Below are 13,146 nucleotides of genomic sequence, written 5' to 3'. Positions count from 1 at the left end.
TCTCTGGTGATACACTGACAGTTTTGAGTTGCACAGAGAGTGAATAACCCAGGGTCAGAAGGGATGGGAAGAGACAAAGGTACTGAGTAGTCGGGCTGGCATCCTGCTCTCCCATAACTCCAGGGAAAATTTCTCTTTCAGCTTTGCAAGAAGCAGGTGAGCATGTTCTTTCCAACTGGCCTGATGATTGTGTTACAAATGCAGGCATGCCTGTCTTCTAGGAATTCCTTCCTTTCCATTATAAAGGGTTTTCATTCTTCTTGGGTGATCAGAAAGAATGCAGAAGGAATCTGGAAAAGCAAATGAAAGGGGCTCACCTTATTTTAAAATCTAACAGAGTTCACAAGTTCTCCCCTAACTTGAAAACTTAATTAGCATCTGAAGCAATACCTCTTTTTAATTTAGATCATCAAATTAAATTTGGAAAGAAAGCTAAGCACCAAATTCTAGTCCTGACAGGTAACGAAAGCATGAAACCATTTTCACATGCATATGATGCATGCTGCTTTATGCCAGCCTTTCAGAAATGTAATAAGCAGGGTGTGTTGGGTTGGGTTTTTTGTTTCGTCGTCTTTTGTTTGTTTTTATTCACCACCTGCTTTACTGTTCTCTCTCTGACTTTTTTTGCAAGACAAGTCTTTTTGATGCTGCTTTTCCAGAAGTGAGAGGGCAGAGGGATGGAGAGAGCTTTTTCCTGTAGTCTTTTCTGAGTCCATTTAACTTGTTAAAGCAGTTGTTTAAAGCAGAACCTGGGGGAATAGAAATTTCTCCTTTTGCAGGGAGACCGGGGAGGAAGGGGACCACTTTTCCCTGACTTAGGGGAATGCTGCTCCCCTCCTGGTGCAGGTGAATCTCTGCTTCTGCAGAATGACAAATAGGCTCCACTAGGATTTCTGATTCTCTGCTGGTGAACTGTCCCTTTCACTTCTATGCAACTGCTGATTTAAAAGAAATCATGTATTTTAGCAACATGCATAAATTTGGCAAAATTATATCATGTAACACTTTTTGACTTCTATGGAAGTTACTTCGCTCCTACTTGCCATCTTTTTTTACCTGTCCCAAATTTCACATGGTTAAATTTCTGCAGCTAAGATTCAGGTGTTGGTGGCCAGCAGTCTAACTCCCTCATTCTAATTTGAGACCTAAATTGCAGAGCTTTCAAGTAAAACCTTTTAAAGAGCACAGTCATACGTACTTCTAAGTACATGCTAGCTATTAAGCTCTCCAGCTGACAGAATATTTAGTGTATAATGGTCAAATGGCAACTGTTTAGGATTAAATGTGTTACTGGACTGACGCCTTCCATTTATAACTGCTCTTAGATGCAGTTGTCAGAGAAATGTGTTTTACTTGTGGTTTTGCTACTAGCTCTTCCCCATTCAGACATGATATATAGTAATACCATTGCTGACCATTCATCAAGTGGGAAACAGATGGCACTAGTTTCCCTTCTATTGAAAGATTGTGTTGAAAGGCTGCTCCTGTGAGAATGGCAGCAACGATGCAAAACAAAATATTTTCAGAATATATGTCTGATGCCAGCCTTTGCCAGAACATTACTTGTAAAACATGCATCTTGTTCTGCTGTGGTGTAAATACCAGCTGGTGACAGAGACCATCTCACTAGCGTCTGGGTTTCTGGAAGAAACAGGGTTAGAAAGTAAATCGCATTGTTGATATCAGTTACGTCTCTTGCCCTGTAACAGCGAAGATGTTCTTGCTGTCTAAGTTTTGTGGCACTGATGAACCTTGTGTCTGCAGCTCATCTCTGACTTTCTGAAGAAAAGCACCAGATTGTGGACCTGACATTGGGGTGGTCAGACAGAATCTCAAGGTACTGTTTTGTAGTTGAAAATTCCCATGTGAACTTGCTGTTGGATCTCTAAAGGCTTGTTAAACACACTGTCCTCAAGAGATTGTCTCTTGAAGAAGCGCATAGGATGCTAAGAAACAAAATACATACTCTTAATTATTTGCCTAGATGTTCTGTTGTTTATTTATCTTGACAGCCCAGGGATACTAACCTGATTTGCCTGGGTACTAATTTGCTACATGTCCCTGAAAACATACCCAAACAGAAGCAGAGAGTAGTTCAGAGTCTGTCCATCCCTCAACAAGCCCATTCAGCATCTCCTAAGAAGTCTGGCAACATTTGGGATAACTTTGCCTGCTATTTGCACAAGTCGTTCCTGGGAAAACCTAGCCCTAGGTGAGCTACTTGTGCTGCAAATGCCCACAGAGAAAGGAATACAGCACTTCAAGCCTCTGGCAAATAGTGAGCTGGGACAGGAGGGAGGGGAAGATCTATTCTCTGTCTTTCCTAAGGCTGGAGGATCTTATTGATCAGCTTGCGTATGTCCCTTGCTGTCAACAGGCTCTGTGACGGGTTAGGTCAAGACAAGCTATTTGGATAGTTGACTTGTGTCTTTCCGATGTGTTTGTGCAGTGGTAATTGCAAAGAAATGGCCTTAAGTGAGCACCAAGTATTCTTGTATAACTGTATGCTAGATGGAAATGTAAACATGTACACTTTCAGGTGAATATGGGTTCCTTCATGGATCTTGTGTGAGAGTATTAACCAACAATACTTAATTTAAATACAATCTTTGGTTTTCTGTTCTCAGGAGCCTGGGAACCTTGTATATTTATTTTGCAGTGCTGTCATGCTTTGATCTTCCTCTTTGGAGTGTAGCTTCACTTTTGGAGCACAGTGACTAGGTCTGGGTTGTTCACTAGCTTTTGCTGTGGTGCCACAAAAATATGTGGGATCTTCTTCCCCTCACACCCTGTCTCTGTCAGTAGGGTAAGCACAGTGGTAGCTACAGTTGTTTTGTGGAAGCAATGTTTTTGGCCTCAATTGAACCTACTTTTCAATATTTTTTTTCTTTTGTAATGATGTGGCAAGTCTTGGGGCTGTATACTGAAGATTTCGGGTTAATTTTCTCTGTCCTTCTGGAGCATATTAGAATTGCATCCCTTGCCCTTCTGCAGGTGAAAGATACCCATACCCAAGTTGGGTTGCTGGCACTTCAAAGTCCCTGGGACGAAGAATGACTAGGAGCTCCCTCTCACCAGACTTACCTACAAGTGATGGAGATGCTGCCTTCCAGGAAGTCCTGCCTGACCTACTGGGTTTTCAGTAGGATTTGGGAGGAGGAGAGGTGGCTTTATGTTAGGTTTTACAAGAACATGACAACTTGACCTTTTGTTAAAGGAAGAGGGAGAAACCTTGTGTTATTTGTGTGGCTTCATCTAATTTTGCTTCTTCTTAAAAACAGAAGTTCTCGGCAGTGGGAACTTAATTCTCATAGAGCTTCCTCTAGGAGGTGGCCCGTCCCCTCCCTGAGCATTGGTGTGTGATAAGCTGTTTGCTCCCTGCAGTGGGTGATTGAGGCAGACCTTGTGCCATGGTCTAAGAGACATCTTAGAATGGTCCCTGACAGTGTTATGAGACAGATGCTGTGTGGCATTCGAGCACTTGCTGTGTGTCCAGGCTCAGTGCCAGGAAAGCACCAGCTTTGCTCAGTTTTTGAGGCTCTGTGGGATCTCTGTTTGCTCTGACAGCTTCTTGTGCCAGTGTCAGACTGTGTCTGCTCTGGGGAATAACTGATGCTTGGGGAGAACCAATTTGGTGCTGGGGACACAGGATTGTAGAATCATGTGTTGAAGGGGTCTTTGTCGTGATGGCTGTGGTAAGTTCACTTTAACCAGCATTAAAAGTTTCAGCCTGGAAAACCTTCACTGTGTGTTACTGCTCTGATGGCAAATCCAAGCCCAGGTACCAAAAAGGATAGACAGACCTCTAAGAGCAACATGGCTTTTGGCTTTGTGGCTGACTTTGCAGAGCTGGTGGTTAAGAAGAAACAGCTTCCCTGTAAATGGGAGTACCCTTTGCTCCGGCATCACTGGCTGTGGCAGGCATGTGTGATAGGTGCATACTGAAATGCGCCCCAGGGTCCTGCTTCCCACCCCTTTTCTAGCTGGGTTTCCTTCCCATGGAAAGCAGGGCAGGGAAAGTGGGAGGACGAGAACTGAGCCTGTGCTGACATGGAGTTGGGATGCTCAGCCAGGCCTGAGAATGGAGAAGCGCTTCTGGGTCCTGCAGCGCAGACATGGCCACCGAGGGCTGGGTGGGACTCCACCCTGCTGTTTTTAGAGCAGCTTTTCAGGTATGTCTGCAGCCTGGAGGTATGGCTGCAGCTCATTTAAAGTTACTCCTACTCACTTTCGACAAAGTTTGGCAGGGCTGTTTCTACCAAACGCCGGTGGTGGTGACGAGGAAGTTCCAGTGACCCAGGGCTTGGGCAGGTTCACACGGCCTGTCCTGCAGCCTGTTTTACCACGTACATAGGGCTTTCATTAGCCAAGTCATCTGCACTCACACCTCTGGGTTGTGCTGTTGTAGATATGCCCTTAGAGTAGAACTGTGCAGTGATGAGCTTGTCATGAGTCTTGCTGGGCATTGCTTAACACTCCAGCTGTTGTTAATTATTTTTTTCTTTTCTTTAATAAGACAGTACATTCCAGGTACATCTGCTGTTTTAAGGCAGTGTGGGATAAAGCTGTGTCCTAATCTAGCAATTTCCCATCCTGAATAATAATTTACTTTTGTTTTGATTTTTCTTTCAGTATCTAACAGTGATAAGTAACACTAGCTCCTTTTTGTTTTCACAGGCTACAGCTGGGAGGAAAAGATGTTTGGCTTTCACAAACCGAAGATGTATCGGAGTATAGAGGGCTGCTGTATTTGCAGAGCTAAGTCTTCAAGTTCTCGTTTCACTGACAGCAAGCGTTATGAAAAGGATTTCCAGAATTGTTTTGGGTAAGATTATTTCTTTAGTCAACATCATGGACAGTTATGGTATCGTTTTCCAAACCATGAGCCTCACATGCTGTCCCTCTTGCTCTGGAAGACTGAAGGGTTAGGTTAGCAGAGGTGTGTAATTGGAAAAGTCTGGCTTCAGCATCTTCACAACTTTCCTGGCCAGCTGGATCTGCTGCTGTATATGGTACCATTTTGTTGTTGATTTTACTGTTGCTGCCAGTGGTGAGCTGCTGTACTTCCTAACAGTGAAGGGTCAGTCTCGTGCCTCTCCCACCTCACAGCACATGCAGGGATTTATTTAGCCCTCTCTCAGACTGTGCATTTTGCACTTGCTCCTTAGGGGAGGTGGAAATTCCCACACAAGGTGGTAAACAACACGGGTACCTGGAGATTTTCTGTGGCTCTGAAGATTGAAGGGTGTTAGGCAAAAGTTAATGAGTAAATATTTAGCAGTTCCAGCAGGGTTTATGCAGAGTACCCTGTTTCAAGTGTCACTGTCTTTGTTCAAACAGGGCATATCAACATGCTATTAAACTTCCCATTGGAAAAGCATTCTGACGGAAAGTGAACATGTGGTAATTAACTTTCCAGTTAGCTAATGTTGCATATGATGCTACTTGAAAGCATCAGTAAGCAAAACTATAAATACCAGTGATTTCTTTTACCAGCTGCTGGGACTACAGGTCAGAGCAGCTGGTAAAATAACAGAAAGTATTTAAACTTACTTGACATACCTTCTAAGAACTTTGAAATCCTGTATAAATTTGTGTCCCTGAATGTCAGCAAAGCAAATTCTTCTGTGATAGCTTGTGATTATCTTTTACTTTGTTTATTAATTTCTTTTTTCCCCTGAGGTATAAGAATTTCTCCTATTTGTGCTGTAATTTTCCATGAAACCATTTCCCTTGGAAGAAGTCCGTGTTGTCAGTAGCTATTTTCTAGTTTTAATTTCCAGTCTTGTTGCATTACCTCTCATCAAAATCTTAAGCCCAAGAGGAACTTTCTTGCACTGTATTAAAAGTTACATATACCAGTATTGCTTCTCTATCTCAAGTGCTTAACTTTATGTGTGTAAATCTTTGCACTCTTTAGAAACATTTCTCTCTCCCCCCTTTTTCAAGAAACGCTCCTTTCATGTGCGGCTTTATAGTGCTTTGTATTTACCGTGGATTTTGTACATAAAGCTAGTGCTGACAGTTTTCGTTATCATGTTTCTTTGCTCCTGTCCTTGGCAATAAAAAGACTGTGTGAAGACTCATTGCTCTTTTTTGTTGTTGTTAACTATAACAAAGAAGCTTGCAGTATACCAGGGCCTTTGGTCTTGTGCTATCTCAAATATGTTTGCCAAGGTAAAAACGCAGTCTTAACACCGAGCAAATAATGGCTTATCTGAGCCTGCCCCATTCATCTATAAACGCTTCAAAGTCTTCCCATTTAAATAGCTGAAAAATTCTACAGTGTGTATCCCCTTCATATTCCTCTTAGCATGGATTAGCAGTAGAAATGGTTTCTGGAAAAAGCTTGTTAAAGGGAGCAAGTACTGCTGTCATTCCAGTGACTGCTGCTTCTGAAACCTTATCCTACGCTTATGTGGGAGCGTGTTAGGTGGTATTTGTTACTCGTCCTTGAGGCTCTGTGAAAAAGTTAAGAGCTGAATAAGCTTTTGTTGGATCTCTGAAGTCTGTTTCCAAATGTACATTCAAGGAATATGATTATTCCTCCTCCCTCCTTCTCCAAGCTAACCAACCAACCCACTGGAACTGTTGAGTGGGTGTTTTTTGGGGGGTGGTATTTTTGGGTTTGTTTTTTGGATTTGGTGTGGAATGTTTTTGAAGGGTGGTGGGACTGTTGTTTTTAGTACTCTTCTGGAAGCAGATTACAGCATCTTTTATTCCTGTATGGAAGAGTGCTTTGAAAGTGAGGCTTGGTCTTTAAACTTCAGTGTTTGAGTGCCTCAAATGAATTGTCATGCCCAAAAACCAGAACATGAGAATACTTCTTGTCCAGCAATTTTTATGCTTCTTGCTGTTAGCAGGCGTAGGTGTGCGTTTATTAACTGTTGTTAAGGGGTTTTTGCTTTTTTCCTTTACCAGGCTCCACGAGGCCCGCTCAGGAGACATTTGCAATGCCTGTGTCCTTTTGGTGAAAAGATGGAAAAAATTGCCAGCAGGATCCAAAAAAAACTGGAATCACGTTAGTCATTTATTTCTTCTCCACCCCAAAACTAACTAGCCTGTGCTTTAGTCCATCCTGTTAGAGAGGGGAGGTGCTAGTGAGAATTCGGTGTTTCCTGTTTCTCCTCCCACCCTCAGCATCTCTAAGTCATTTCTGGAGTATTTCCTATTACATGGCTCTTACCTGTCTTTGGTTTACGATCAAATGGTGATTATGCAAGCCTGGGATGGAGTCACAGACTAACTTGCTGTGTAATTCCTTGTTTTCACAAGCTCACAACTTGGTCCAAAAGTCTCTTCTGACACGCAAAACATTTCGGATTTGGCCTCCATCCAAAATTGGTTGAATTCTTTTAAATACTTTGAACAAGCAAGGTGACTTGCTCAAGCAACACATAAATCAGTGTCATTTAGTCAGATAATTACAATGACTGATATCTTGCAGCTATTGCCATTCATATATTCTGTTTTGATACAGCTAATTCAGTTTGAGCCTAAGGCTGGGAAGATAATCAGAATTCTTTGTGTATGTTATAATCTTTATTCAAGAAACCTTGATGGGAATGGGAACCAGAACTATGGTTATTGCTACCACTTCTTTTATTCAGAAGTTAAATTGATGATTTCCAGGGCAAATGCTTGGCAGACGCTCTTAACTGAACCTGTATTGGCTTAAATAAATGTTGTCTAACTAAACTGAAATTTCCAGAAGTAGGAAAAATGCTGAAGTTGAACTGAATGTGCTTTTAAAGCTAGTGTACTGCATTTTCCTACAGACTCAGCCTCTTGCAAAGCAGATATAAACAAAACATATGAGTGCTGGTGCACAGAACTGCTTTGGTTTAACTAAATTGGTTTTGAACACCTTCAGCTGGGCTAGTGCATGTACTTTGAGTAGGGCAATATCTGGGCATGATGCAAAATTATTATGCATGCATTTTCTGTGTTCTAGGTGGTAGATGCCAGGGCTGGACCCAGTCTTAAAACAACATTGAAACCAAAGAAAATGAAAACCCTTTCTGGAAGCAGAATAAAGAGCAATCAAATCAGCAAACTGCAGAAGGAATTCAAACGGCACAGTAAGTGGATCCAAATGGATTTTGGCAATAAACTTTAGTCTCCTGTAGTGCAGTTTACTGTTAACTGGCTGAGCTTAATCACCACCTAAATTCAGTTGTATGCTTACACATTTGGACACTCACTGTTCTCACACTCTCTTATACTCCAAGGACTCAGGAAGGGGGTGGAATGAGGAGGAAGAGCTGGTGTACAGTGTGGGCAGTGGGGGGAATGGGAAGCCTGGCTTGAAAGTGTAGGCAATTGTTGGCAATAAGCTTATGCCCCATGGTTAAATGATGTGTCTCTAGAGAGAACTTCTTGGGCAAGACTCACTGAAACTAAAGTTGGAAGAGGTTTCCCCCTGCTCTCAGAAATGCACTATGGCCATTTCAGCTCTTTTCCCAAGAAGCAGTGTTCTGTTCCTATCTCTGTCAGCCATTTCCTTCTATACATGTTTTCAGTCAAGGCTTTCTATTTAACCTGGATTTTTCCCTCTGGCTTTAAATTCATGCCATGTTTCTTCTTTATCGTTTCCTTACACCTTCCTCTGCCATTCTCGGTGATTTCTTTGCACCAGCTCGTAGATTCTTTGAATAGATTTGGATTTGTAGCTTTCCAGCAAAGCCATCTGCCAGTTATGCTCTAAATACATGTTAGTACTTCAGGTTTTTACTCTAAAGCAAACCTTCCAGTTCCTTAACTGTTACTGACTTGGTCTTCTCTCTCTTTCAATTATCCTACCTGGCCTGAAGGAAGAGTTGCTGTAAAGAATCAGTAAAGGTCCTGACCCAAAGGGCTTGTATCTCCTCATTCAGTGTGCTGTAGTTGATCTAACTGTTACTCTAGGTACTAGAGTTAATAACTATAAAGGTAGTCAAGTAGACCCTCTGTTGAGGTGTGTGTCTGTGCAGAGTCCGCAGTTCATAGTCTCAATCCAGCAAAAGCTCAACCTGTCGCATTAATGAGAAGAGCTTTGCAACTGAATGGGTAAGAAAGGAGATTTACAGTGGGAAAGTACTAGGTCTGAAGCACAGATCCTCATCCTCTTCAAGGATCTTCAAGTGATTCCAGAGCAAGAGTAGGATCTTTTCCAAAGGAAGGCCAGCATAGGCTGTGTTTGAGAGCCAGGAACTGAAGCCACATCCTGAACCTCTTTTTCGCTTGTGTATGGGTTGTGTGCTCTGTCTCCCAAATGCTGATAGTCTCTACTGAAACTGGCAGGGGCAAGTGAAAAATGGGTTGTTGTTGTTACATTTTTCTTGTTAATTAAAAAAAAAGTCTGTCCCTCTGTTCCCTATCTACATGTGACCTGTTAAAAGTCAGGAAGAGGGTAAGTTACTGGGTGCATGTCCTGATTCTTTATTTATTCTTTCCCCTGCAGATTCTGATGCCCACAGCACCACTTCGAGTGCCTCTCCGGCTCAGTCACCCTGTTACAGTAACCAGTCTGATGATGGCTCTGACACAGAGATGAACGCTGGGTCCAGCAGAACACCAGTTTTTTCCTTTTTAGATCTCACATATTGGAAAAGGTAAAAAGCAACAGAAGGTGTGCTCTGTGCAGACAGCAATTCACATACACAGTGCTTGATTCTGCTGAACTTCATTGGTTTTAAGGGTATATTTTAAGTTGCAGAGTATTCCATAATGTCTGTCTGTCCATGGAAAGAAACGCCATGTGTTTCAAGGCATTTTCCCCATCTCCCTCCAGTTCCCTAAATACTAATACAGTTGTACTTAAGAGGTAGGAAAACCACAAGACTTTCTGGGAGCTGATGAGCTTGTTATCTTTTACTGCTTGTTGTGACACAGTAAGCCCTTGTTCAGTTATTGCTTTATTGAAATTGTTGTTGACTTTGCTGCTTCCTCTCAAACCATGTTTGCAAGTGCATTGTAGTCAAGGTTAGTTCAGCCCAGATAGCTGGGTATGTGAAACTTCCCTGGGAAGCAAAATGGGAGATGGGTTTGGATTTGGATTATTTTGGTGGTTTTTATTTTTCTTAAAGCAGTGTTGTGGATTTAGACGCAGCCTTATTTTCTCTCTGAGTAGCTTTTTCCCTCTTATCCCTGAGCCTCTGGCTCAGAAAAGTTATGTTTTGGGTCAGACTGTTGTTTTTTGTTGGGTTTTTTGTTGTTGTTGTTTTGTTTTGGTTGGTTGGTTGGGTTTTGGGTTTGGGTTTGGGTTTTTTTTTTTTCATTTCTGTAAATTCTCTGTATTCTAAACACATATACACACACAAACTATCTGTGTCTCTCCCTGCCATTTCTTCCAGGCAAAAAGTCTGCTGTGGAATTATCTACAAAGGGCGTTTTGGGGAAGTTCTCATAGACACTCATCTCTTCAAACCTTGCTGTAGCAATAAAAAGTCCACCACTGAAAAGCCAGAACAAGAAGGACCACAATCTCCAGCAGTCTCCACCCAGGAGGAGTGGTGACTTCCTTGGATAGCTGCAGAAGGTTATACAGATCCTCTTTTTCTCTGGAAAAATACTAGAAAAGTGACTGTTGACTTTGGACACCTGCTATGCTGCCAAAAGACTATTCCCTAGAACTGTTTTGGGGGGTTTTAGTGCTATAATTCCACAAACTCTGAAGCCAGTTTATATCCTTTCAGAAAGACTGTATATAATATTTAAGATTCTATGGAACACTTAGCAAAGCTGAATGCTGCTGCAAGGTTGTTGAATCTTTTCTCCCCTTCTTCCCCCTCTACTTGTTTCACTAGTGAATTTGAGGGTGGGGTTTTGTATATTGAAAGTATATGTAGTTTGTGTTCCTGTATTGACAGAAGCAGTGATTGCAAGGCTTTTTTTTTTTTTTTTTAAGTTGGTTGGTTGGTAAACTCCCTTAAATCCCCCAGAAAATATTTCATTCTTAGACGTGAACGAGTCAATGAGATGAATTAATACATAGAAATGATATGTCACCTCTCTAGCTATATAAATATATATTTTTAAAGGTGTGGAGATCTCACCCTATACTACTGATGTAACAAAGACAATTATTTCATCCCTCCTATGTGACAGACTGGCAAACGGCAGACATCTCTACTACAAGTGGTAGCTATCCGAGAAGGCCCCCAACATAAAGTGCTCTTCAAGAAGGGGTGGGAGGGAGATTTACCCAAGACATAGTGAAATGGGAAGCTACTTTGGTTTGACCCAGTGGCAAGACACCCTGGGCTTCATGTTGTAACTGACTGGTGATTAGAGGTGGACCAAGAAAACATCTTGATGCCCAAGTTAGGTATAAGAGATGGCCAAAACTTAGTAACTGCTATCTGCCGGCCCAGTGCAGCTGAAATGTGACCACAGATCAGACTTTATGCTGATTTGGGACCTGACACAAGAGCCAAACTCCTGGATAAGCAAATCAGGCTCTGGTCCACAGTCTGAGTGCAGCTTGGGGTCTGGATTCATGACTGCTGTTTTGGAACACTTCCCCTGCAGCGCTTCTTTTCTGTGTTTGGGTTTGGGGTTTTTTTGTTTGTTTGTTTGTTTGTTTGTTTAAACAGATCAATTCTTTTGTGAATACTGAGTATGAAAAGTTGTGTTAAGAATGGTGATGTGCTGAATTGAGGCAGCTCTGTTTGCATATGTGATCAAAAGGTAGTATTTCTTACATGATTCCCAGACAAAGTTGTGTGCAAACCATTGTGACACACCTTCAAACTCCACTTTGCCTGTAGGGTGGCAGCAGCTTCCTGAAGAGTGTGCTGCAGATTTAGCTCCCAATTGCTTCATGTTCTTTTTATGAAGGTTTCATTTGTATAAGCTGGGAATTCTGCTTTTTTTGTTTGTTTGCTTCTGTTTTGGGGGGAGGAGGGATTTTCCTTACTGTTAATCTCTTGGGATATTCTATGATGAATTGTTATAAGCTTCCCTTTCTGCGAGTCATCAGCATAATACTGTGGTGGGCAGGGCTTAGGACTGGATTTCCATGTAGTCTCACTTCCTGAAACGGAATGATTAGCAAATTAAAACATAGGTAGGGAAAGATGTGCAGGTTTAAAGAGAAGCCTCTACCCTCAAAGCTTTTCTCTTCCTTAATTTTCCCTCTCTTTCCATTGGGTGAGCCAACCTCAGGAGAGAAAGAACAACTAGTGGAAGCAGGGTTTTGACATAACACAGCCCTACAGCTTTCATTGGTCTTACTTTGCTTTTCCTAAGCTCCCTGAGATTCTGAAGGGAGGACAAAGCTGCCTGCCTTGCTTTCATCTGCAACCAAATAGAACCATTCAGGTTGAAAAAAACCTTTAATACCATCAAGTCCAACCATGGATATAATGGCTGCTTGCTTGAACAATGGCTTATCTGAGTTGGTTGTGTTTATTAAGGGCTTCAGCAAGAGTTCTAGCTGTTTTTGCAGACACCTGCTTTCATTTCAGTTTGTCTTTTCAGCATCAGTAATTCCATACATCTAAGGCTGCAGTGTTGGTGGTAGGATGTGCTCTGATATGGATCATCTCTTCTGTATTTATTTATTTATTGCTAGGTCTCAATCACCAACTGCTTCCCCTACTCCCTCCCACCTCTTCCACTCCCAGTAGTAATGCAAACATGAACTGTATGTAGTCATGCACTTTGTATTAATGTATTAGAAGTCTATGGAACCTGTTTTGTACTTTTATACTGTTCAGACACTTGTAATCCAAACTTTTTTTTTACTAGGTTAATGAATAAATTTAGACTTATTTACAAAATAAAACCATTTCTCTGTTTATTTCAGCTCTGTTCCATTACTGAGACTACGTGTTTGAACCAGCTCAGGCAACCTGTGTTTCTGTTTGAACAGGACTGTTTTTGAGGGGGGAGGAGGGGGAATTCTCTTCCTATTTAATTTGGAAAGAGGAGTAGAGGAAGGGAAGGAGATGGTGTTTATTAAGACAGACAGCTATCTTGGGGCAGCGTCACAGAGCTTTTCCCTTGGCACTGCGTGTGTCAGGCATTCCTTTACTGGGAATGGGTGGTGCTTACATTCCATGTTCCCGGGGAGCATGCTCTCTGTCTAGCTCATCAGCCCTCAGCAAAGGCCAGCTCAAGCAATGGTGTTCAAGGGTTGGTGCTGACAGTATTTGGAAAGTT

The 13,146-nt window shown here is 42.1% G+C and overlaps 1 protein-coding gene across 3 annotated transcripts in view; it reads left to right on the top strand.

Moving 5' to 3' along the window:
• SINHCAF (SIN3-HDAC complex associated factor) overlaps positions 1-12,784 on the top strand; it is a 28,206-nt gene extending 15,422 nt beyond the window's left edge. For 2 of the 3 annotated variants that reach the window (XM_061345814.1, XM_061345811.1), the window contains exons 2-6: positions 4,678-4,825; positions 6,922-7,021; positions 7,955-8,081; positions 9,443-9,593; positions 10,335-12,784. In XM_061345814.1, coding sequence (XP_061201798.1) covers positions 4,698-4,825; positions 6,922-7,021; positions 7,955-8,081; positions 9,443-9,593; positions 10,335-10,497 — 669 coding nt within the window. In that variant the 5' untranslated portion in view covers positions 4,678-4,697 and the 3' untranslated portion in view covers positions 10,498-12,784. Of the gene's footprint in view, positions 1-3,576; positions 3,696-4,677; positions 4,826-6,921; positions 7,022-7,954; positions 8,082-9,442; positions 9,594-10,334 lie in introns of those variants that run through there. The other variant, XM_061345812.1, reaches the window with a different exon arrangement.
• Positions 12,785-13,146: the final 362 nt, after the last annotated feature.

Source organism: Neopsephotus bourkii, unplaced genomic scaffold (genome assembly GCF_033783945.1).
Source record: "Neopsephotus bourkii isolate Nb327-2 ecotype Australia unplaced genomic scaffold, CSIRO-AGI_Nbou_v1 NB_244, whole genome shotgun sequence".
In the NCBI taxonomy this organism is placed as follows: domain Eukaryota; kingdom Metazoa; phylum Chordata; class Aves; order Psittaciformes; family Psittacidae; genus Neopsephotus; species Neopsephotus bourkii.
This window is presented reverse-complemented; position numbering and strand designations above follow the sequence as displayed.